Source organism: Leptonotus elevatus, chromosome 6, assembly GCF_054856555.1.
Source record: "Leptonotus elevatus isolate MCC_2025b chromosome 6, RoL_Lele_1.0, whole genome shotgun sequence".
NCBI lineage: Eukaryota > Metazoa > Chordata > Actinopteri > Syngnathiformes > Syngnathidae > Leptonotus > Leptonotus elevatus.
The window spans coordinates 19,001,736-19,027,860 of record NC_141244.1 but is presented as its reverse complement, the minus strand read 5'-3'; the positions used below and the strand labels follow the sequence as shown (position 1 = coordinate 19,027,860).

Genomic DNA, 26,125 nt, shown 5'->3' with positions numbered 1-26,125 from the left:
AAAATTGACACTGGCATTTTGACTTAGACTGGCCAGGCTGCTGGTTCAGTAATGCTGTCTTTTTCTTCAGATAAAATAGAGGGAAATACTAATTAAATAGCACTGTATCTGCCCCAAAAGATGTTAGCCCACAGAGCGTCTGCCCTTCATGCCACATGGCCAGTCCAGCCCTGGCAGTGCCATAAAATAGTCCTTTTCTTAGCAATGAAATGTACATGTAGTTCTTCTCCCAGACTATCATACACGGACATTTTGCCGTAGAGGCAGAAAAAAAACCGTACAACGCTGCGAAGAAATCAAGGTACACTAGTACAGTATTCAAATTAGGCGGCCTTAGTGAATGGCAACGTAAGATGGCCGTCAGACAGTGATTACTTGTAATATGTAATAAAAACAATAGTCTTTTATTCAAATTCAGCTAAACTCGGAAAACATACAGTTAATTAACCTAGTTCATGGCCAATACAAATTTATGTCACTGAACATAAAAATTCATGTTCAATGTTTACATAATTTTGGACCCACTGCGGCCGCCGTCATCTGCATTCTGACACGCCTCTATCGCAACAAGACGGTTACCAGCCGCCACATTTGACTGCAATTCCGTCAAGAGTCTCAAGTATAAACTTGAAATGAAATAAATGCGCTAAATTCATCGTTTGAGCCGACTCAACATTCGTCCCGGGCGGGAAGAATGTTGCCTTCGTCGTCTCCTGTGCTCTACTTCCTGCTTGTAGCGAGCGTTCACGTGACGTTCGCCGCCAAACAGATACCGAAGCGGAGGCACAAGTTGACCGACGATGAGGTGCTCCGAGCGGGCTTGGAGCCCCGCAACAACTTGGTGGAGCAGAGAAGCTCCGGAGGTCTGGAGCCTGGGGAGCCGGCTGCCGCGTTCACGGTGCCGACTCTGAGTGGGGAGTTTGTGTACCAGCCGGGAGAACAGGGCTCGGCGGGGGTCTCGGTGGTTATCCACGCTTTTACCAACAAGTCGGCTTTCATTGAGTGTTTGTGGAGCTCCTCGGCGTCCTTGGCCAGCCTCGTGGAGGAACTGCCGGCCAGCGCTCAGGTGCTTTTCCTATCTCTGGACGACTCCGCGGCCAAGGACGCGCTCTGGATGCGGGAAAGGCTGCACGAAGCCGCCACCAAGCACGGGTGACTGACTCACTACTAAACAAATAACAAGTACAGTGGACCCCCGCGAATAGCGAAAACATGCATATGACTGTACAAAAATACTCTATACCTCAAAAAAAAAATTCTAAACCGGTGATAAACCTTCTAAATGTGTTTTCCATTTAAAAAAAAAACGGAAATGTGAGGAAAAAGACACTAAAATCAAAACAACAACAAAAAATACAACAATTGCTATCTAAAGTTACCCCCCCCCCCCAAAAAAAAAAACAATAACCAAAAAACAAAACAAAACAAAAAACAGCAAATGTTCAAAATTCAGATAAACAAAGGAGGAAAAAGGCTATTTCAGGATGCTTAGGTTGTTCGAAAAGCATGTAAGCTAGAGACTCAGCATTTAGGAAATGAAAATCAAATCACATGTTTACGTTTGGACTTTTGAGGTAATGTTACATTTTATACATGTAATTCAATATTACCTGTAATGTAATAGTAAATGGAGTGCACTTAATTGGAACACATACATCTACAAATAGCTATTAATAATTAGTTAAAATTGAGAAAATATTCAACAGTATACTATATTTGCAGAAGCACATTAATTGTTATTTATATAGTAAGTCAAAACAAACTGCCAGACAGATGACTTATTTTCTTATTTTTACAGATTCACGCCTTAAATATAGCAGTACTGTATGTTATTTATTTGTGTGCGATTCCTGTGTGTGTGCGCGTCTTTTATCAGTCAAAAGGAGGTTTTATCCAGACTTCATGTGTCTCCGGTGCCGGTATTTGCTGTTGGCAACTGGATCGCCAGCGTCTTGTACTCCTGGGCCTGCACGGGGCACAACTGCGGCCTTGCCCAGGCTGTGTTCACTTCACAAGGTGAGTGACTCGACCCTCACCCCGTACTGGTATTCGTCTGAAAAAAAGTGGTTTCAAACATCCATAGTAAAACCCCATAAAAAAGGATTACACATAACTCGACGTGCAATCTTAAGGTGCTCTCCATTTGCGCAGGATGGGATATTCCCGTGATTGTCAAGCGACTGGACGCAAGGTACGACTGGCTGACAGGTCGCTGGGCTCGGACGAGGTACGAGGTGAGGGACGCGGGGGACGGCTGCGAGCCGTCGCCGTCTGTGGAGGGTGCCGTCGCCTGGCTGTCAGAGGGGAACTGCTCCTTCTTCACCAAGGTGACATTGAAATCATAAATACAGTCAGTCAATATGTTTGATTGTGAATTAGGCAATATAAGCGCTATCATTACTTAATTGGACCTGTTAAAGTGTTTTAGCATAATATGATATAAACACAATTTGTGAACACTTAAGGAGGCAAAAATGAAAAATAAATGAAAACAGAGTGTAGTGCAGTTGTAGTATTTGATGCTCTTCACTCTCCATTTTGTCTGTGACAGGAAGTGAGTGCTTTTATCTCTCCACAGGTCCAAAACATGGCCAAGTCCAGCGCGTCTGGCGTGCTGGTCTACGCCCTCGCAGGAAACGCCATCCAGGACATGAACTGCGTGGACGCCGAGTGTCTCACGCCACTTGACCTGCCCGCAGCCATGGTGCACATCCATCCGGCCGTCACCCGCGCGCTCAGGTCTCATCGCCACACAAAAGCCTTAATCCACCACCATGGAGATGACTTAATGCTGTTGTTAAAACCTTCGATAAGCATCGATAGCAAATACACATGAAGGTCATTCGGATTAATGCTGATGCCAAACATTACTGACAACACTGGAACCTGTCCAACACATTAAACGTTGAGTAGAAGTCGTTGTAACTAACTATTATATAGTTTTCGATAAGAAAAGTATCAATCTATAGTACTGTAATTTATAATAAGGTACAGTAATAACAGAATTAAAACGTTTGGGAATCATGATAATTCAATGGCAGTTGTGCCGCTCCTACTGGTGTGTGCGCGTTGGACACCAGGGGGCAGTATAATACATACAAAGCAAGTAGTTTGTAAACAAAAGATGATTAAAAAAAAGTTGTAATCTTTTGAATATACAGTAAACTAATTTTGTTCTAGAAAATAAATCATTATAAAATGAATAGTAATTTGGGGGGAGGGGGGGGGGGTCTTCCCATTTTTTGAGGATGGGAAAAAAAATCTTAATCCTAGAATAAATCATATAATGTTGTGATAATAAAATCAGACTTTGTTCCAAGAAAAACAATTATGGCAAGAGATTACAAAGTTACAAATTTCAAGACAGGAAGTAAAAAAAAAAAAGGAAAAAAAATCTCGTTACAAAATTAAAAACAATTCTAGATACATTTTTTTTCCTAAAAAGTGATAAAAAGTAGTAATTTTGGGGGGATGTGTTCCATTTTTTGAGAGTTTTTGTAAATATTGATGTGTTGCATAAGTAAAAAAAAAATCAAGGAAAAGTCACAGTAAGAGATTAAAAATAAAGATAAATTAGAAAAATAACATTTGGGGAAAATCCTATAATCTCACGAGAATAAGGGTGCATTTTAATTTTTTTTCTAGAAAAAAGTTATTTTGCAACTTTTAAAAAGATTTTCCCCCCAGAAAAAAGTCAGAAGGTCAAAGTAGTAATTTGTTTTTCAAGGTAAAATGTTATATTATTTTATTGGGGAAATAAAGTCTTACTATTTTGTGAGATTTTGCGAGAATTTTTTTTCTTGAATTAAGTCATATTTTTCTAGAATATTGTCTGAATAATTTTTCATTTATGCATTTAAATTGCATGTTAATTTTTTTATTTATTATGATTCAAACACATTCTAAGTCTCGTGTTCCACGTTATATGCTCCAATTTTAATTTGCTGTGTTTGTGCTTTTTTTTTCCCGACAGGTCAAGTGTAGCTGTGAACGTGTCTTTCCAGACCACCCCGTCTCCCAACTTCTTCATCGGCATCGACCAGCAGGGGGCGCTGGCCGAGATGGGCTGGTTCCTCTACCCCTCCTTCAACTTCCTCAACTGGCAGGCACAGTGGTGAGTGAGTGAGAGCACTAGATGGGCCTGATAGCAATCTGAAATGACTCGATCCTGGCGTGAGTTGCGTTGTATTGTTGCTACGTTTTGAAGAAAGAGAAGGGCAAAGGATGTCTGCGACCAGCAGAGGGTACTGTTAACTCAGGTTTGCTGCCTAGACTGGCAATGAAAAAAAACAAAAAAAACCCAGATTATTTTCATGTTATTACAGTTAGAAAACTATTTTAGTGTATGTACATATACTGTACATTATAATATAAATGCATATTTTTGTGTTCAGGTTTGACTTTTCCACAGCTCTGCAGCTGAAACTGGAATCTCCCGCAACTGTAGTGCCTGTCTTTGCCAACGTGCAAATGCAGGGGGACAAAGGGGCCATTGCTGATGTCAACATCCCGCCAGGTGGCGCTATTTTGCCTTTTAATTTGTTTACATTTTAAGTGATGCCTTGAGATTTATGACTTGAGTTTTTACAGATATGATCTGCTACAGGCCACAACAAATTAACGAGCGCATTCACAGAATGACTTAAACTCTAATATGTAGGTCACAGTTTGTAGTGACAATCTGTTTGTGTGTGAGCAGATATATCTACGTTTGACACGCTGATGTTGGACGTGTCATTGTCGTGTCCCGGCAGCAGAGACGCGTCATGTCCTCAGTGGGATCACACGGTTCAACTTTTTGTCTGCTGCGATCGCCTGGGACCTTACTGCCATGTCGAGCTGGGACGCTGGATCACCGCTTTCCGAAGGTGGGGCCACCCAACAAAAATATTTGATCATATTAGCACTTTTCTTGAAAGTGTTTTTACGTTGTTTTTAGCTTGAAAAATACTGTCCTTTTTGCTTAAAAACGTTTTTTTGTTGTTGTTTAAAAAATAGACTTTTTATCTTGCAAAATAGAACTTTTTGGCAAAAATACAGTTTTATTTCGCAAGTTTAAAAAAATCTATCTTTTGCCGTTTTTGACCTTAACGTTTTTTATTTTGTCTTAAAAATGACATTTTTTTTCATCTCAAAATAGAAATTGCTATCTTGAAAAGTGCAATTATTTAATCTCATAAAATACTGACTTTTGAAAAATGTAATAATAAATTGTTTTTGTTTGGAAATATACAATATTTTATCTTGTAAAATACTACTTTTTACCTCAGGATTAGAACTTTTTATCGCATTTTATTTTAAATCCAAAAAGTCATTTTTGTCTTAAAAAAACAAAACTTTTTTTATCTTGAAAAATACTATTTTCGTGTTAAAAAAGTATTAATTTTTTCTTAATGTATTAAATTACATTTAGTAAAAAAAAAACTTCTGTGTCTCAATATTTATGCTATAAATATTAAATAAATTAATATAAAAATAAATACATAAATTATTATAATTTATAATATTTGTTTCTGCCACGAAAAATACCACTTTTTTATCTGGTACAATTTAACTCGTTGTGGCCCAAATACTCCTTTTTACAGTACACCTTTCAAAACAATAGAAATATGACAGCAATATTGTATCGCAAATTCACCACAATCCCAGCCGTCTTGTTCCTGACATTCGTGTGATTTGCAGAAGGATTGGTCGCTGGCAGACAGACGTGTCTCCCCTCCTTCCGGTGCTGGACGCCGGCGTTTGCCGCTTCACCATGAAGACGGCTCCGTGGGCCATGCCCTGGATGGTTTCCCTCAACCTGAGGTTCAGCGTGGCCAACCGCACAGGTAGAATTGGGCTCGGTGAAGCAGCATGTGGTTCAAGACAATTTGAGATTGTTGAAGAGTGAGCGATTATGAACACAACCCTTGGTTTTCGATATCCAATTGTTCCATCAGGAGAGAAGCTCCGCCCTTTCCGAGTGATGTCACTGTACGACGGCGGAACCTTCGACAAGACGTACAACCAGCACTACCCGCCAATCAAGTTCCCGGTGCCCGCCTCCGCCGAAAAGGTAAGACGCGCTTTCTACAAGATGGCGGACGGTTCTGACAGCGTGCGGCCTGCAGGTGGAGCTCTACGCCGTCATCACGGGACACGGCAGCGACGACAACGGGTGCGGAGAGTTCTGCGTCACCTCGCACCACTTCCTGTTCAACAGCGTTCACAACAACACGCGATCCTTCGACTCTGCGGGTGAGCAGCGATGTTGTTGGATACTTAAGTCATTTTACTCTGTGCTAATTGGCAGAATAAAAGCAAAAAAATCTAAAATATAATGAAATATTACATTTTAATGAAGGGAATCAGGGTGGAATATTGGTTAAAGAGAGAGATGAGGACAAAAGTATGGTAATGGTAAAAAAGTACATTTTTACTAGAGTGACATTGTAATGTACTTTATATGTAGAATAATCTTGAGTTTAAATTTAAGATAAAGAAAAAAGTCAGTCAAGTATGGTAGACAATGTAGACAATGACAGCATATTTTAATTGTATTCATTGTAATGTGAAGTTAATTAACACGGGAAGTCATGAATTGTAAAGATGAGAAAAAAAACATATGAGTAAAATAATCCAGAATTTTAAATTGGGATTTCATAAAAAAAAAAGAAGGATTTTTACCCCCCAAAAATGGCATTTTTATGATTATACTTATGCAATTTAAGATTATCATTTTACATTATTTAAATAAATAAATAAAGTTGTTTATTTATTTGTCAGACTCATTTTAAGAATTTTTTTGATTTTACATGAAAAAAGCATGAAAAGTATTTACTGGATGTGATGAGAATGTTGTAATTATATTCATTGTAAGGTGAAGTAAGTCAATATGAATTTGAAATATTTTACAGGGAAAAAATGATTTTTTTGATACAGTAATTAAGTCGCATTATTAAGAGAAACATTTTAATTTTATGAAAAAATTGTGCCTGAGTGAAGTTATTTTAAGAGAAAATGTTTCATTTTTAGATCACAAAATCATAAATCAACATAAAAAGAAGCAATTTTGCGACAAAAAGTCACAAAGATAATGTCTACTTGCGAGAATGAAGAGCGAGAGTACATTTGGAAAAAAAGTTTTCAGTCTATGAGAAGTTTTAAATTCCAAATATTGAGAGGACAAAGTCATCATTTTACACAGAGAAAAAGCATCAATTATTTTAAGGAAAATAAAGCAGTAATTTTCCCAGAGACTGACTTAATGACAATTATTGGCGCAGGCTCAGCGCTGGGCTGTGCCGAGCGCGTGAAGGAGGGCGGCGTGCCCAACGAGCACGGCACGTGGCTGTATGGCCGCGGGGGCTGGTGTGACGGACTGCAGGTGGACCCTTGGAGGCTTGACGTCACCGCACAGGTACAAGTCACTACTTAAGTACAGTGGGTGATAATCATAATAACGATAACAAAGTCATGTTTTTGTGGGTGTTTATGCTCTTTGCAGTTGGATGTTAGCGGTCAGGCATCCAACACGGTTCGGTACTTCGGTCTGTTCAACGGGAAGGATCCGAACCCGACTCAGCAGCCAGGTTACATCGTCATGTCGTCTTTCCTCATCTTCTACAAATGAACGCCAAACAATTTCCTCTTTCAAAATTAAGCAATTGATTCATGTCCTGTTCTTAACGGTTGTAATTTATAATTATTGTCATATTTAATTAAAAAAGAAATTTTTAACAATTTATTAGGGATTTTCGATACCACTTTGTTTCAGACTGCTATCGTGAGTGCCAATACCTTAAAATAAGGCGGGGTATCGGCCCGATACCAATACCTGGTCCATTCATGATTTAAAATGTCAACTTGAATTCTTTGCAAATCCATTGATTAAATTAAACATCTATAATTATTATTATTAATTAATTACTACTGTTAAAAACAAAACCAGTGACAAGAGTAATTGAAAAATACATTTTATTTATGCCCATTACACAGTATTTAAAGAAACAGTTAGTGTTTAAAAGTGTTCAAGTACATAACGTAAGTAACATCACCGACATTTTCTTTATCCTCTTTGGTAATTATTCAAATGTCATTAGAGTCATGCTTTTTGAACATGGAAGCACCTTTACCAAGAACATGATGATGATGATGATGATGATGATGATGATGATGATGACATTATATATGGTTGAGGTTAGACCCGCACGCAGGTTTGTTTGCATCGCTTCTCGTTGTCAAACTGGTTGGCGTTGCCGCGACAACCTCCAAACCAGAACTGAGCACAGGCGTTAGCCTCGGAGTCGTAGTACCAACGCACCACGTAGTCTCGACACGGACCCGGGTCCAACGGCGCCCGGCAGAGCTCTGATGGTGCGAAAAGAAACCAGAAAAACAATAGAGCATAAATCATCTTCTTTCATAGTTTGGAAAGCATTTTCATCACATGGCTTGCATTTTAACTAAACCTGTCATTTCAACACTAGAAAGTACTTTTTAACTTTTTAAGGAGAAAACTAAATCTAAATATTAGAGGGAAAATCTGTACAATTACAAGAAATAAATTGAAATTATTCAGAGAAAACAGGCGTAATAATACAAGAAATTAATACAGACTAGTAAGAGGTCAAATGCATATTTTATCTAGTTTATTTTACAGTTTTTTTTTTTGGGTACATAAGTTAGAACACTTTATTTTAAAAGCTATTAGAAGAAAGTTCTAATTAATGACATTAAGATAAAAATATGAATTGTGCCACTACATTATGAGAAATAAATTCAAAATATTGAGACACAAAGACACAAAAGTTGTAATTTTATGAGGGAAAATTTTTTAAGTTATTAAGTTATAACACTTATTTCATAAATCTTTAATTTTCAAAAATAAAGTAAAATTTAATAATTTGGTGCAAAGAACTAATTATGAAAAAAAATCATGACATTAAAGTCATAATTTGATGAGGAATAAATTTGAAACAATATGATGTATTATTATGAGAAATATATTCAAAATATGTATTAAAAATGCATACAGTTGTTTTTCTAATTGTTTTTAGAAAAACTGTTTCATGACAATTGTCACAATGTAATTTTACAGATTGTAAATTACCATTTTTTTAAAATAAAGTCCAAAATGTCATAATTTCATTTTAAATAAAAGTTATAATTTTTAGTACTAAGTTGTAGTTAACGCTGTCACAATTTTATGTAAAGAAAATGAATTTGAAACATTAAGAGAAACAAGTTAGCATTTTTTAGAACAAAAATTATCTTATTTTTTGAGAATAAAATCACATGATTACAACATTGTATTTTAAATAGAAAACCGATCCTTTTTTCGACAATTTTTATAGTATTCTTATTAAAAGTATAAAAACGTCATCACTCACCTGGGGTGGTTTGTGGCATCTCTAGCGGCGTTTTGACGGTGGGAGCAGTTTGCCCGTTGACGACCACCTTTGGCGCGTGTCGGCTGGGGGCGTTGCCGTCTGGTCTCAAAGGTTGTCTGTCAAAGAACGGAAGTCTCTGTTCTCCCGATGAGCTCCGGTCGTCCGTTTTCGATCTCGGAGTGGTCGTTTGTCTATTGGGGTAAGATGGTGGTGGGTGCGGCTGTCCAAGAGAAAGCACATTTATGTCTAAATGATGCTGAGCTAACTTAGCATACTGATGGCTAGTCAACCATGACGTAGACGGAGGACGACAACAAAATCAAGGATGGCGGTAGAGTTGGATGATTTACCAAAAAGTGAAACTATTAATAGCTCGTTATTGTGTTGGAAAGGGGTCTATTAGTTGTCCTCACCGTCACTTGAATCCTGCGGAAGTCTCCCGTGAAGGTGGGCGTGTCGACGTCGCTCCTGGTCCAGGGAGGCTGCCGGACATCACTACCGGAGACCTCAGGACGTCTCAGAGGAAATTCACCACTTGGTATAGAGCGGAAAAGAACGCTGCTACTGTCCTCGCAGATGTGGCTCAGGAGTTTCTTCTCCAGGGCTTGAATTGTGAAATAATGGAGAAAAGAATCATTGGTACAAAGAGAATGAAAAAGAGATTGAAGCTAAATGAGCAGTGTTGTCACAGGTAAGCCTAAGCTACCATTTTTAAGAGGTTTAACATAGCACGTTAGCTTGCTATCAGCTCGTAATCTTCAGCAACAGATCATAACAGTCAGCTTTATCTCACTAGAATTTAATACTCTTTAAACTAGCTGATTTGTCTGGTGAGAACATTCATTCATATGTCAACATAAAGAGAAGTGAGCCTAACCGAGTATGTTTTGTTTGGAAAGGTTTAACTTGACGGGTTAGCTTTTTAGTAGCTAATCATAGTCAGGTATAGCATTTTAGCTCGCTAGCAACCAGTAACTCTGTCTCTACGTGCAGTTTTGTCTGGTGAGAACGCTAAAATAGCACTTTCCAGCTAGTAACCTTCAAAAACAAACTACAACAGTGTGAGGTTTAACACAGTTTGCTACTAGTAACCTTGAACGAAATTAGCAATTTTATCTGAAAAAACCTTCGCACTAGCATGTCAGCGCCATAGGCGCTAGTAACCTGTAACTAAACGTGCAGCTTTGGTGAGAACCTTGTAGCACACAAAACAAAAAAAATCCTACTATTGTTAGATTTAGCACATTACCTCACTAGCAGCTAGCAACCATCCCTCTATTTTTATTAGTGCGTCTCATTCGAGTCGTGGGGAGTTTGAGCCAATCCCAATGCATGCGTGTTTTTGGAATGTAGGAAGAAGCCTGAGTAAGGTCAGAACATGCAAACTCCACACAGAAAGGCAGAGCCCAGATTCACACTTCAGAACTGTGAAGCAGACGTGCTAACCACGCGATCAAAGTGCTGCCCAGCTAGCAAACTTCAACAACAAATGGCACCTCATTCACCTGGCAGTGTTTTAAAGTCATCGATGAGGTACACGTGGTCGGCGTCCGGTTCCGAAGCCATGAGGTCCAGCTCCTTCTTGAACTCTCCAAAAAAGGGGTCGCTGGAGTTCACTACCCCGATCACAAACATCTCAATGTCACTCGCCCGGGCCTCCCTCACCGCGCTCTCAAGACTGACCGAGTCTCTCTTGTCGGCCTGGCCGTCGGTGATGACCACAGCCACTTTCCTGACGCCGGGCCGAGCCACCCGGAACAGTCTGTTGGCCTGGTGGATGGCGCTGCCCGTGAAGGTGCCCTCGCCCAGGTAGGTCATGGAGCGCACCGCTGCCTTCACCTGGTCCCGAGACGCATCCTGGCTGAGGCTGACTACCACCACGTTGATGTGGCTGTACAGCACCACGCCCACCCGGGTAGTGTCCCGACCCACTGACGCCCGGTCCACCAGGGCGCTCACAAAGTCCTTGACTACCTCAAAGTTGTCGGGGCCCACGCTCTCTGAGCTGTCGATGACGAAGACCAGCTCAAGGGGGCTCTGGCGGCAGGTCACCCCACAATCTGGGATGGGAGACTTTAAGGGTGAACGCAAGCCAGGAAAATGGAGAAAACTGTGTCACGTGTTTGACTTACTGCAAATGGATCGCACAATTTTGATGACTTCTTCCCTCTGCAAAATAGAAAAATGCAAGTTTTCATGAACTGGGATGGATCCTGTAAATTTTCTGTTTTAATTCAGCCCCCAAGTTTGGCAGGTGTGTCTACCATGTGTAGACCCACAAAAAGAAGCCATGCTTGAAAACGGACAGCAAGTCGGCCAATTAGGTTTGAAGCGGGAATGCCACTTTTCAGGGATTTAGATGGCGTACCTCAAAAGAGTTAGAAAATATTAGCATCCAGTATGTAGAAATGAAGATGGGACTTGTGTTTTGAACTACTGTGGGTCGTTTTTGAGATGATGTAAATAGAAGCACAATTGTAAACGATTTTTTTGACTGAGTTGCAACCTTAAGTAGTACTCCAGAAAACAACTGATTAAAGCGTCAGTTGGACATCAATGTAGCATTTAGGGTACAGAACTTCCGTTGGACAAACCCCCACCTTGAGAGTCACTCCACATGTATATGGGTGTCGAGTTATGAGAAAGACCTACCGTAAGTCCAGGTTCTCCTTTATGTCCGACTTTACCCTGTGATTTAAAACAGTATGTTAGCATGTAGTCTTTGACAGTGGAAATTCCAGAGAATGTCATTTAAAGATCAAAAAAAAAAAAACTTGATTCCTTTCAAATGGTTGCTGAATCGAACTGTTGTCAAAGAGAAATCTGAGAAAAATGGTGAGGATGCTGATTTACTGGTCTACATTTTTACTGTTGTTTCAGTTGTGACAGAAAGTAAAAGATTATGCAAAATCATCTTGTTGGATGCCTTCCGATCACACTCCCTGGTGAGGTGTACCAGGCAACTAATTGGGAGACCTTGGGGCCAGACCTAAAACCCGCTGTCTCTCACATCCCTGGTTTGGATGCACTGACAGAATGGCTCCATAAAGGAAAAAACGGAATCTAATGCTTCAAGAACCATCCATTCGTAATTGGTTTAACAATAATATCACATACTGAAGGTCCAGTAACTCCTGGTTCTCCAGTCGTCCCCCTGTCTCCTTTTTTTCCTTTCTCACCGGCAAAGCCTCGGTCACCCTACAAGAAGAATGTAGCATCCATCTTGTCAGTCTTGTACCACAAATCGGCAAACAGAAAGTGGAATGGTTGCAAGGCTAGAATGTGTCACAGTACCTTATCACCCTGTAGTCCGACTCCAGTAGGACCCCTCGGGCCAGGGATCCCCTGAAATCCAGGCTCCCCCTGGAGATAGGTCCAATTGTGACATTTATACTTTGGCCATGATTGGACAGAAAGTGGTATTAGCTGCTTCTTGGTTTACCTTTTGCCCTTGGATGCCCTCGCCTGGGGGTCCCTGTGGACCCGGAGGTCCTGTTATGCCAATGGATCCCTACAGGGATAAAGCAACAAGGACTCATGCTCCCACCTCTGGATTCATGTGTACAAAAATATTCTGGCACTGACTACCTTTGGCCCGTGAAGTCCAATTCCCGGTGGCCCTGCAGGTCCAGAAGGTCCAGGCAGGCCTCTGTCTCCCTGGATTATAGGAGATAAAATTGGCTTCTTGTTATCATTCCTCAACATACTTCATCTTTACCTTTGCTCCAGGTAGGCCGACACCATCTGCTCCGGTCTCTCCTGTCAAGCCAGGACGTCCCGGAGGACCCTGAGGCCAAGAGTTTAGAATGAAGATGTATAAAGACTTGATACTGATGCTGGACTTTGATACTCACTGGAGAGCCTGGAAAGCCTTCACCTTTACCTCCAGGCAACCCCGAAGAGCCCGGTGGCCCTCTGTCACCCTTCAAAACAAACCACATTGTCAGCTCTGTGGCGCACGGCCAGATCAAGTACCTTAACTCACCTTGGGTCCGGTTATACCCCGCCCTGGTTCGCCCACAGCTCCAGCGAGACCTTGCGGGCCTGGATCTCCCTGAACACAAAAGAACAGACATTGTCATTCAAGTTTCATATAGTGGTGCCTTTACTTTGGAGTGCCACAACAGTGCTGTTTTGACAATTAAAAAACATGTTCCCAAAAATGTTGGTGTTTTTTTAGAGGCCAGAACAGATTAATCACTTTTCCATTCATTTCCGTGGGCAAAGTTGTTTTGATATACTAGATTTGAATCACGAGCATAGTCACGGAACAAATTAAAGTCAAGATACTGTGTTGGGTGTCCCACTGTTTTACCTTGGCACCAGGTAGCCCCCTTCCTGGTTGTCCAGGTGTACCGGGTGGCCCAATAAATCCCGGATCCCCCTACATACAAAAACACAACAAATTTAGGAAGTTGAATGGCGTACTCGCAAAGTGCCTAAGATGACTTTTTTGGAAGTCGGTCCTTACCTTGGGCCCAACTGGTCCCACAGGACCAACAGCACCTGGTTGGCCTCTGGACCCTCGGTCCCCTCTAGCTCCCTGGCAAAAGACTTTTGGGATTAATTTAGTGTTCTAATTCCATCCATCCATCATCTACCGCTTATCCAGGGTCGGGTCGCGTGGGCAGCAGCTTTAGCAAGGAAGCCCAGATTTTCCTCTCCCCAGCCACTTCAACCAGCTTCTTCAGCGGGATCCCAAGGCGTTCCCAGGCCACCCGAGAGCGTGTCCTGGGTCGTCCCCGGGGCCTCCCGCCGGTGGGACATGCCCGGAACACCTCTCCAGGGAGGCGTCCAGGAGTCATCCGAACCAGATGCCCAAGCCACCTCAACTGGTTCCTCTCAACGCGGAGGAGAAACGGCTCGACACCGAGTCCCTCCCGGATGACCGAGCTTTTCACACTATCTCTAAGGGAAAGTCCGGACGCCCTGCGTAGGAAACTCATTTCGGCCGCTTGTATCCGGGATCTTGCTCTTTCGGTCACGACCCACAGCTCGTGACCATAGGTGAGGGTAGGAACGTAGATCGACGGGTAAATCAAGAGCTTTGCCTTTCGACTCTTCTTCTTCACTACAGCGGACCGATACAGAGTCCGCATCACTGCAGTCGCTGCACCGATGTTCTATCTCCCTTCCAAGCAATTTACCTTACATAACATATTTTCGACTGACATTACACATTCAAACCAAAAAGGCTAAAGTCATTATTGGAGCCATTTCCCCTGATTTACTAATTGTGCCATTGGAGAGTTTGCCACCTGGACGTACATGTGACGTCAAGGTCTCTGACAAGATCATGAAAAGCTTTACCTTCTCTCCAGGGGCACCTCTACCAGGACTGCCATCTGGTCCCCTGGGCCCTGGAAACCCAATGTCACCCTGACATTGAAAAATGACAATGCATAAAAATTATTTTGTGTACTTAATTGTGGTATGAACAGGATCATTGGTGGTACCTTTTGTCCCGGGGTTCCGTCTTCTCCCGGCTGACCAGGTAGGCCTGGTAGGCCTTCAGCTCCCACGTCCCCCTGAGGAATGCATTCAAAGTCAATGGTGGTCAAGTTCAACTGATGGCATTTTATGAGGTGAGATTAGGCATGCTTACTTTGGGACCTGGCACTCCCACACCTCTCTCACCGGCTGGTCCTGCGATTCCAGGAAATCCCTGATTTCCCTAAATTTCAGACAAAAACATTGTTATTGTTTCCCCTCCCACCATTAAAAAATACATGTTATGCCTTTTGAAATAAACACAAAAACTGGGAAATAGATTCATAATTTTTTCTAGTAGTCACAAATTGGCAGCAAAACACTTTGGATTCAGTGATTTAGCAAATAACGTAGATTAGATTCCACACAAAATAATAGCAAATACGCAAATATGTCAGGCAACACTGGATACAATGTTGTCAGCTATTGTCACAGTTCTACTAAACAATGAGCTGCCTCATGATAGCAAACACACAATTGTTTACAGTTACGTCCGACATTGGATAATGAGCCATATGCTGCTCCACGGTGCCATTAATAACCCAACCAGTCTGACCGGTTTGATTGACAGGACAGTCTTACATCATTTGCATATTTGTATGTGAACATACGCAGAGCAATTTCCACGTAATCAAAATGCTAAACAGCTGAAGTGTCCATCAGGATTAGCATAGCCGCAAACGGACGACACCCCCTCACTTACCTTGGGTCCCGGAATTCCCACACCTGTACCTCCTCTGAGGCCTGCGGGGCCGGGCGGGCCTTGATCACCCTGAAAGAAAGAGAGACACTGTTAGTTTGCAACATCACAGATTATTTTGATATTTCCTTATTATTTTATTTTTTTTACTTTTTCTCCTTGGATTCCGACTCCAGAAGTTCCCGCTGGACCTGGCAACCCAGGTGGGCCGCCACTACCCTGAGAATAAAAAAGCACAATGGGAAACATTCAAAATCCTCCCATAAAATTGTGAAAATATGCGATACAAAGCGACCATAGTTTTACCTTTGCTGCATACTTTAAAGAGATTTGAGCAAATTAAATAATGTATGCCTTGTTAAAAAAAAAAAAAAACATGTTTTGAGATACAACTTTAATTATTTCTGTGACCACTCTCATATCTCAAATCATCTTTCCCAATTGAAATCCTAAAAAAATGAAGCAAAAATATTTGTATTGTGTTTTAGTTTAAAAAAAGAAAAAAGAAAAGAAAAAGCCACCAGATAGCATAACATTTTTAGTATTTTTTTTTTTTACCTTGTCACCTTTGAACCCGATGCCAGGTAGCCCGCGATTCCCCCGGGGTCCTTCAAATCCTCGATCTCCCTGGAACATGTCAATACAACAGCTATTTTAATATACCTATAGTACTATTAAAAGCACATATATTGTACTTAAAACTGTACTAAGATTTAAGTCATTTTAACATTATGCACAATTGAAACCTTAAATTCAGTGATTCTTTCACATACCACTAGAGAGAGCCCACATACCACATTTTGAGAATCACTTTACAACATGATGTGTTTATGTTATTTAAATGGCAACAAAAGTCCCACCTTGGGTCCTGGCAGCCCTTCTCCAGGCGGTCCCGGGTTGCCTCGAGTTCCGGGTGGTCCTACAGGACCCTGAAACAAGAGAGCAAAATGTAAATGTGAAGATGAAGTGAAATGACTCCAATGGGCCACATAGTAGCAGTGTGCATGTACTGTAACATTGTGACCTATTTTCTTTTAGTGCTTGGCCTGCGACCAATGTTTTTCCCTCACTTATTTTCTATTTTGGACTTTAAAATGTGTTTACCTGACATAGCCTCCCACAAACTATGAAGCATTTTTTTCTTAATTCAGTGCACACTGTACTTACTGGGATATATAATAATTATTATCAATGCACAATATGCTGTAGTGGAAATGTCACGTCAAAATTTATAAAACTTTATTTTTGATCAAAAGAGAAACTCATGGAATTGTCATCATAATATAGAATGCGTATTACAGTAAATAAATAAAATCGTTAAATGGTCATGAACTATTTTTGTATTTATTAATTTCATCTTTTTTAATTGTTCAATCATTGTTCATCAATCAAATAATATTTTAATTATCCAGGTTTTTCATATTTATTTGATTTTGACAGACAAAAAAAAACATCCCCAAACCTTAGTTGATAAAAAAAAAAGTTTTTTAATCTCAAAAATTGACTTTTTAATTAATTGATTATCCATCATCAATTATGCTGAAGCACAAATTTACGATGTAACACAAAATATTGTAATACAGCAAATTAAAATGCAAAGATGCACATTGTGTCAATACGCACAGATAGTCCTGGTTCTCCAGTACCGACTGGGCCAGTTAGTCCAGGTCTACCCTGGTTTCCTTTTTCTCCCTAAAAACATTCATATTTGATAGAATATTTTACATTATTCTTCTTCTTCACATTTTGCTTTATTGTTGTAATAAATGATGATAATGAGTCACCTTGGCTCCTGGGAATCCAATACCAAAGTCTCCTGGTGGTCCAGCATTACCACTCTGCCCTCTGTCACCCTGTCAACAATAACATTTCATTAGAAAATCACATTTTAATTGAGACTAAAATTTGTCAAATAATCAAGTCAAACTATTTATGGTTGCAACTTATTTGTGTCATTTTAGTGATACAAAAATGAAGACTTTGTGAATACTTCTTTGTGAACTCTTCTCTGAGTTAATGCCTGAAATTCTCCCATGTGCTATAAATCAATTCATATTTCCCCTCCATAAAGACAGCCTTGTCCAAAGGTTAGGGGTCGGCCCCGAGGGCTCGTTCGTTAAAGGTCGTTTACTGTATGTGTGCGATTGTGTGACGCGCAAGGCATTGACACTGACAAAGTGCAGTGCTCCATGCATCATTTGTGGGAAATAACCTTTAAAATATTCAATTGTGTTGCTGTTTTTCCTCTTGACGTTTATCATGATCCTCACTTGACAAACCAGAAAGTTCGGAATAGGCAAAAATACCTTAAATTGGTCACTTCAAATCAAAATGCCAAACTTCCTGTGCATTTGCTACATGGCTTCTTGAGACTTTTTTTTTTTTGGGTGGTGGGTCTACTCATGACACACATGTCCATCAAATTTCATGTTGCTTATATGAAGCTAATCAGGAGCTCGGCTGGATTTTTCCCAAAACCCGAGACATCCTACAGAGCCCATTTTTTGGTGGCTTGCCAGGTGTATATTACACCCGAGTGAACATGTCTGTAAAATGGTGTCTGGTGGACCCTTCAGTTCAAACAATCGCATGTTTACATAAGCTCAAAATTACTTTTTGTCCAGTTGGTCCCTCGGGTCCAATGTCTCCAGGTGGTCCAATCTCACCCTGCAAAATATATTTCATATATTAATCCAACATAGAAATGACGTTTTACCTTATAATACCACATTTTCAAACATGGTAAGAGTAGATCAAAGTCAACATCACTGGCTTTCATGTTCTATAGCTTTTCACAGCAAAACACGTTTTATTCGGACAAGCGAGCGTCCAGGTCGCTGCGCTAATCCCGCCGCACAAAGTCCAAGAAAAATATCCTGCGAGCCTGGATTCACTGCTTTTGGATGAGGATTAGCCGGAAGCCAATATTCACATTCCATGAGTGCAGAGGTGAATATAGACAAATTATGCTTCCACTCCTGTCGTATGGTACGCTTTGATGTACACGTTTCGTAGCAAAAAGGATGCCTGGGAGAATATGTTGCCATTTTTGTTAATACTAGCACATAACAGTACAAAGAAGAGTGGGAACATTTTCATAAAGAGTACCAAGGCCTGAGGGAATTTGTAGTTTTTGTTGTATTTTTCACCCCAAAAAAGGAAGGAAATTAAGTCAGGAAAAAAAAACATTCTGACAATATACAGACCGAGTGATGACAATAAAGTTGAACAATTACAAGAAAAAAAAATCTGAACATTCCGACAAAAAAATATGGATAAGATGTTTTGGGTGTTTTTTTAGGGGGAAAAAATTAATCCGATATTTTAGTCATGCTTTTATAAGAAAAAAATTAAATCGTCACAAAATAGACCTAAAGATATGAGATTAAAGTTGAAAAAAAGATATTGGAGAAACTAGCCAAAAAGATACGAGAATGAAGTTGAAATATTTAATGTTTTAATTTTTTTCTATAAAGAGTTATTCGGATAATAATTTAAAATGAGTAAATAAATGACTTAAAATTCCAGAATACAATTATTTTTTATCACTGTAGCTCGTAGAATAAAGCTCCCTGTCAATATAAAATTTTTAGAAAATTAAAATAAAATAAAATATATTCCTGCAATATTACAGCTTCATCACAATTTTCTTCTGAAATTTCTGACTTCATTCTTATTGATTTAAGATTAATTTTTGCAATATTACAACTGTATTCTCATGAAATGCTGCCTTTTTTCACAAAAATATGATTTTGTTATCAGTGTATTTTTTTAATAGAATTTTTTTTGCAATTTGCAACACAAAATATATATTCAAAAGAATGCACATTGAATTGATGATTAAAAATCAATTAAATTAAAATAATTTTATTAGATATGAGAAAATATTGCACCTGTTTTCCTTTCGGTCCTTGTGATCCAATGGGCCCTTCCAAACCCTGGAAGATGACATCTGATTGATTATTACGAGCCCTAATTGAGAGCTTCAAATTCAAATAATAGTTTCAGTCAGTCACATACCGAGTCACCTTTCCCGCCAGGAGGCCCGCATTCTCCTCTGTCCCCCTTCAAAGGAACCATTTACATATCATTTACTGTAAGTGTTTTCATGTATTCATCATTTATTAAATAAGGCACCTACCTTGCTGCCTTTAAAACCCGGACGTCCCTGCAAGACAGTCCTTCACAATTAAGAGTCTCACCTCAAATGAATGGCGTGAGATGAGACGAGGTTTACCTCGGGGCCGCCACTTCCTGGTTGACCATCCACACCGGGCTCCCCCTTGAGTGGCAACACCAAACCCATAAACATCCACAGATTGGCATTTAGATAATTGAATAGTAATTTCTGATGGCCTACCCTGGCTCCTTTGGGACCAAGTGGCCCTCTGAAACCTGGATCCCCTTTTTGGCCCTGAAATGAGACATTTTCATTTTAAAAAGTACACTGAATAAATGTATTGAAGTTTCATTAAGCAGAATTGGCAACAATCCTTCAATCAGTACTTAATTAATACTGCGTTACTGGACTATGAGATTATGAGTTAAGCAGGAAAATCCAGCCGTTTTTTATCAATATCAGAAGGCGGCCATTTTGCCGCTTGCTGTCGAGTGAAAATGACATCACGTCTCAGGTAACACCCAATCACAGATCAGCTTTAGAAAACAGGTGAGCTGTGATTGGTCAATGCCTGAGCCAAGTAACATTGATGTCCTATTCAATCGACAGCAAGTGTCAAAATGGCCGCCCCCTGAGATGGATTAAAAATGGCTGGATTTTGCTTCATAACTCACATTTCAATAATAAAAATCTGATTAGACTAGTGAGGTAAAGAAAACAAGAGGTAAAACGCAGAAGGGACCTCAAGCAGCTAAGATTATTCAGAAGTGACGCAGAATTAGCAATATTTATTCTTGACAGGTACTTTGATTTTTAAATGACTCTTGCTGGACTATACATTCCTAAAATGACGTCTTCAAAAAAGTAACATTTAGTAGCAGTATATCTTATATTAGCGTATAGTAGCACTCCATTACGAATAAGTCATGCTACTAGCTTAGCAGCTTTGGCTAATGTTGGGTTGTTTACAGTGCTATTTCTATTTTAGTATTCTAGCGCTGCTATTTTGTTGGTGCTGGACAGCTTTTTCTGTGACTTGTTATCATGACTAATTGCTTTCCTAATTTTATGCCATTTAATTGAGAAAAAGCACATCACGTGAGGCTTCAATCAAATCTTGCTATGGGTTGTAACACTGGAAACTTCCTTTAAAAAAAAAGCATTAATACAAAAGTAAAAATAAAGCCTATATATAAAAAAAAAAGTAAAAACAGTAAACAATTTTCTTAACAAGAGCCATGGAGGGGGAGTATCTTGCTCATCCAAATATGTTGCGTCACTGTTGTTAGCTAGCTAGCTTTGGCTCAACTTGCTTCTTTAATTCTCCCTGGTTCATGTTCCTCCATGTCACTGCTGTCCCAGTGTCCTTGTTTTTTCACACCATAACAATTTGCCAAGATCATGGTTGACTTTCCCTCCCTCTGTTAATGTTTTTTTTTTAATGTCATGTCATCATCCACGAAGGTTGAAAAAAAAAAGTAGCAAGCCTGTTTTGACTAAGGAGGAAAAAGCACCGAGATCATTTTTAAATGTAGGGAATCAATTTCAAATAGCCCTCAGAAAAATACTCATGTTACCATGTAGGGTATATTTGTATATGAGTATATATATAAAAGCTCACCTGAGCTCCTGGTAGGCCTGGCTCTCCGCCTTCACACAAACACACCTGCATTTCTGGACACTAATAATAAGAACATGAGAAATAATAAATCAAAACAATCATTCGTGCTGTTGAAGTTAAATCAAAGTGAGGTGACGTACCTCTTGTAATACGACTGAGCCCTGGAAGGAAAACAACAAACATGAGTGTAATCGGTGAAGGAGACTGAACTCAGTGAAAACACAACTCAGTTAGCAATGTAGCCTATGTATAAACATCAAGAAAATATTTTTAACATATAGTCTTTGATTAACCTCATTCACATATTTTCCTTAACATCTAACATAAGAAGAAAAAAAGTATTTGATGAAACACAGACATAATTGCTTAAGAATGGGGGGAACATCAGAGCAAGTTAACCTAATGTGTATTCCAATTGAGTTTTCAGAAATATCAATTAGTCTTTGATAAACTGAATTTACACCTAACCTACAATTTTCCTAAACCTCAATGAAATTTTGCGGAAAAAACTTTGGCAAACCTAAAGTATGTTTTTGTTTTTTTTAACCATCAAAGACGATTAGTCTTCAATAAACCGAAGATACACATTTTCATAAAAACGGAAACCTTGAAAGAGATGCATTTTTGTAAACAACAATGCAAGAAAAGCCTTCAATGAGTATACATACGTTCCAAAGCCGTTTTTGTTAACATCAAAGACAGTCTTTGATGAACCTAACCTACACTTTTTTGTAATCATCAAAAGCAGTTAGTGTCTTTGATGAACCCACAATATATATATATATATATATATATATATATATATATATATATATATATATATATATTTTTTTTTTTTTACATCAAAGACACACATCTGCGCTCACCATCTCTTTGAGCAGCTTCTGCTCCATCTGAGGGTCCTGAAGGCTTTGCACAAACTGCTGAGCCGGCGCACTGGCCACTGCCCTCAGCTTGGCGCTGTTGGCCCCCTGCTGGGCGATGTGCGACAGCCCCACTGCGAAAATCTTCACGCCGTGCTCCTTCGCCTGGACGGCGGCCGCCACCACGTCAGGGTTCCGCGGGTGGTCGGCGCCGTCCGTCATCAGCACGGCCACGCGGACGCTGTCCTCCGGGGTCTCCTTCACCAGCATCTCCGTCGCGTTTCCGATGGCGTAGGTGGTGTACGTACCGTGGCCGATGTAGCTCATGACGCTGACTGGGCCGTGGAAGGCGTCCAGGTTGGTCCACTCGGAGAAGCGCTGCTCCACGGACACGGAGCTGCTGTACTGCAAGGCGGCCATTCGCACGCTCAGCGTCCAGCCGGCAACCTGCAGCATGGACAGACGCGTACTGAAGCCCAGCACGAATGCCTTCTGCTTCTCGAACAAGCTGATCTTGGCACTCTCGGAGCTGTCCAGGATGAAGACCACCTCCAGGGAGCATGGGCGGCCTGCTGCACACAAACACAACACTAAGGTCATTGGATGTTGTGGTTTAACTGATCTCGTAGGCTTACTTTTGGTAAACTACCCAACGGATTTGGATACCAACATGCTACTTGAAAACATCAGACAACATTAGTATATGATAAAAAACCAACATGTTTTTTTTGGTGATTCATTTTTCCTGAACACCAGACAACTTTGTGTGTTTGATAAACCTGGAGAACGTTTTTTGTAAGCATCCCAACCCAACAAGTTTTGTTTAAAAAAAAAACCCCATTAGACTTGAAAACGTAACATGGGTGGTTGTAAACATCCCAACCTAACATACAAGTGTCTTTGATAAACCTAAAAAAAATATATTTGTTAAAAAAAACACATTAAAGACAATTGTGTGTCTGATTAAACCTTGCCTGCTTTCTCACAAATTCCAACCAAAGTTAATGTTCATCAACATCAAAGACAGCCTTGTGTCTTTGATCAACCGAGCAAACGTGTTTCCGTAAACATCCCATATCAGGATGGACCTAAATTTAAAACCATCAAGCCCATTTAGAGTCTTAGATAAACCTAACTAACTAACAGATAGTAGATACATGAGATCGGCGGACGGACCTTTATGTCGCCATAGTTTATCACCTGCAACTCATTCTCTATGTTAACTCATTCACTCCCAGACATTTTCACTGAAGCAACCCCCTTCGCATCCAGCTGTTTTACTGGATTTTGACTTATTTTGAAAGGGCCACATAATATTGTGTTCTACTGCTTTAAAAAAAAAAAAGGATCCTACCAAAAGAAAGATCTCTTATACTCTTCAGATCAGAGACTGCATCAAAGCCTTCTGTATGCTCTAGCATTAAAAACGTATAAATACGTTTTGGGACCATGGCAATATTTAAAATAGAACGTTTTTACATGTTTTTGGGAGCAAATCAGTTCATTAGGATCCTCACTGACAGTACGTTATCTTTACCACCGGCAAAAGTACGGTATATTCACAGTCAAAAATTAATCACCTTATGAGGGGGGTTGATAACGGGCATTCCTGATTGGGACGTACACGCTCCAATACAAACGAAGAATTATTTTTTGCGACTTGGTACCAAATAACCCGTGGACCGGTGGTTGGGGACCACTGATTTTTTTCATTTGTTATTCATTCTTCAATTAACCTGACTAACTCACTCACTCACTCACTCACTCACTCACTCACTCCAATCACTCATTTTTAACCACCTTACCATTTGGCCCATTTTCATACAGCTTGTAGTTATTCCTGCGTCCGTTGCGCCTGTGGGCGGTGGTCCGGTGTGGCAGAGCACAAAACAGGAGGAGGATCCACGCGATTCCCCTCAACTTGCACACCTCCATCCCAGCTTGTATGGGATACAATTCAAACAAAAAGCAAGCAGGCCAAAACAAAGAGGAATGCACATTACATTTGAATATACTGTCTGTACTGTTATTATGCTATGCTTTACATGCATAAATACAACAAAGCAGTGTCGAGGTTCATATTGTAACAAATGCAATAATCCAAACAGTTGGGATATATATATTTTTTTACATGTAGAGTTTCACATAAAACACACAAAAAGTTGCACAAATGTTTAAACAATTACCCAAAATGTCATTGGGCCGAGGCCACTTGTTGCATTCCGGTCAGCTGGGGTCCTTTCGGGGGCATCCCGTCTTGTAAAACCCAACACGGACTGACTGTGGGTAAAGCTGATGTGCGCTTTTGTGTTTGTGTGCATGTGCGTATGAGTGTGTGCCAGGGAGGGCGGGGTCGTCTCTGATTTAGCGTTTAGTTCCATAATAAAAAATATGGATCCCAAAACTCCAAGTAGTACATTTTCCACTAGCTTAAGTGTTTTTTTTCCTCCCTCCTCCTGTGTTTTCAGCTGTTGCACATTCGATGTTCTACTGTACATGAACAAAAAAAGCAAACAACAAGCCAACACGATTTCCATGCTCGCCCCCTAATGTGGAAAACAGATAAGCGGTTTTGTTTTTTTAAACAAATAGTAAGCTTATTTCAAGCAAGAACTGCTATAGTGCGGAAAAGTAGTGTCAGTTGTTAACATTTAAGCAAATACATTTATACATAAATTCTGCTAATTATAATGATAATCAAAATAATCATGATGCCTTAAGTATTGTAATAATAATCCTCATTAATCTGTTATTATTACGTTTAAAAGGCTATGATAAAAGTAAAAGTAATAATAATAAAGGTCATCATTATTATAAAAATTGAAATATTTTGTATAAATTCATTGATAGTATAATGTATGTACAGTAATAATAATAATAATTATTATTATTATTTTAAAAAATATATATACATGGTACTTTGTCACACAGCTGCCGTGGGTTTGATTCCTGGTCAGTGCCCCAATATCCATTCACAGGTATCGGGTCTTTGTCACTATAGCTCGCTGTATATAAACAAAGACACATGATTTGTAGTAATCAATAACATCATTTTTAAGTTGCAATAGGGTGAATCAGTAAAGACGTTTTAATATGTTTTTTAATGTGAGGGGGGAGAAGATTTGATTCAGTTCGACTCAGTTGAATTACGATGCGAGACTGTATGATGCAATGACTTTATTGTTTTCATTTTACCTACATTTTAATAAACCTGTCAGTACTGTAAAAGTGCCAAGATATATCTCTCCAATAAAAAAAATCTGTATACGTAGAAATCTGTATGTGGGAAATTTATTGTGTAAATTTGGCAATGTTGCTGTGAAAATTTTGGGATTTTTTAAAAAAATGTGGTGATTCTTGGAAAGTTGGAAAATAGTTCCCCAAGAAGTTCTGAATGAGCTGAACACTTTGAATTTGACATGGGAGAGATGGGTAACTTTTTTTATGTGTTATTTTCAGTACTTGAATTTCTTTTTTGGAGAGTGAAAAATGGGATGATGATGATGATGAAATAATAATTTTAATATTTTTGAGGCATATAATATCAAACGTGTGAATGTTCTTCAGCATTCTCATAATAATAAAACAATTAAAAAAATTGTTTTTCCTCATAATATGATCCTGTGAACGACATCTTTAGACGACAGCGGCCTCTGGTGGCTAAACCACCAATGACAATTAGAATTTCTGACGTTTTCGTTGTTGCACACACTAATAATAAATATTTTTCTTGATTATATTTTAAGCACATGTTTTACATATTATTTGAGTTGTAAATTTAAAATCGTGTTTTTTTTTTTTTAAATATTAATGTTAATATAAATGACATCTTTGGGCGGAACTCATCCTGACTGCAATATTTTAATCACAAGACGGACTTTTTATTTTATTTTATTTTTTTAACTTAACCTACCTCTTTTGAACATATAAACTATTTTCTTTCTTCCTATTCTTGTTTTC

The 26,125-nt window shown here is 39.5% G+C and overlaps 2 protein-coding genes across 2 annotated transcripts; one reads left to right on the top strand and one right to left on the bottom strand.

Moving 5' to 3' along the window:
- Window positions 1-557: 557 nt before the first annotated feature.
- On the top strand, window positions 558-8,014 carry ngly2 (N-glycanase 2). Its single transcript, XM_086078667.1, has 12 exons — window positions 558-1,152; window positions 1,877-2,016; window positions 2,152-2,327; window positions 2,579-2,739; window positions 3,974-4,114; window positions 4,395-4,516; window positions 4,700-4,868; window positions 5,683-5,828; window positions 5,940-6,055; window positions 6,111-6,237; window positions 7,266-7,399; window positions 7,487-8,014. Exons 1-12 carry the CDS (start codon window positions 695-697, stop codon window positions 7,610-7,612), a joined length of 2,016 nt encoding a protein of 671 aa, XP_085934793.1. The 5' UTR covers window positions 558-694; the 3' UTR covers window positions 7,613-8,014.
- On the bottom strand, window positions 7,943-24,447 carry col28a1b (collagen, type XXVIII, alpha 1b). The gene is made up of 35 exons (XM_086078665.1): window positions 24,352-24,447; window positions 23,971-24,105; window positions 22,169-22,737; window positions 21,443-21,463; window positions 21,303-21,362; window positions 19,922-19,975; window positions 19,799-19,843; window positions 19,703-19,729; window positions 19,582-19,626; window positions 19,455-19,499; window positions 18,175-18,228; window positions 17,346-17,414; window positions 17,185-17,253; window positions 16,422-16,490; window positions 16,120-16,188; window positions 15,712-15,780; window positions 15,565-15,633; window positions 14,977-15,045; window positions 14,828-14,899; window positions 14,682-14,750; window positions 13,843-13,914; window positions 13,687-13,755; window positions 13,357-13,425; window positions 13,226-13,294; window positions 13,090-13,158; window positions 12,960-13,028; window positions 12,814-12,882; window positions 12,666-12,734; window positions 12,489-12,569; window positions 12,024-12,059; window positions 11,504-11,540; window positions 10,877-11,431; window positions 9,785-9,975; window positions 9,372-9,591; window positions 7,943-8,349 (listed from the first exon to the last, which is right to left on the bottom strand). Exons 2-35 carry the CDS (start codon window positions 24,098-24,100, stop codon window positions 8,180-8,182), a joined length of 3,519 nt encoding a protein of 1,172 aa, XP_085934791.1. The 5' UTR covers window positions 24,101-24,105; window positions 24,352-24,447; the 3' UTR covers window positions 7,943-8,179.
- Between the last annotated feature and the right edge of the window lie 1,678 nt (window positions 24,448-26,125).

Coding starts and splice junctions, on each gene's coding strand:
- ngly2 (XM_086078667.1), top strand. CDS start 695: ATGTTGCCTTCGTCGTCTCCTGTGCTCTACTTCCTGCTTGTAGCGAGC. Junction 2,328..2,578: donor ACTGCTCCTTCTTCACCAAG/GTGACATTGAAA, acceptor ATCTCTCCACAG/GTCCAAAACATGGCCAAGTC. Junction 5,829..5,939: donor CAGCGTGGCCAACCGCACAG/GTAGAATTGGGC, acceptor TTGTTCCATCAG/GAGAGAAGCTCCGCCCTTTC.
- col28a1b (XM_086078665.1), bottom strand. CDS start 24,100: ATGGAGGTGTGCAAGTTGAGGGGAATCGCGTGGATCCTCCTCCTGTTT. Junction 13,426..13,686: donor GGGGGCTACCTGGTGCCAAG/GTAAAACAGTGG, acceptor TTTTGTGTTCAG/GGAGATCCAGGCCCGCAAGG. Junction 12,060..12,488: donor CAGGAGTTACTGGACCTTCA/GTATGTGATATT, acceptor TTTAAATCACAG/GGTAAAGTCGGACATAAAGG.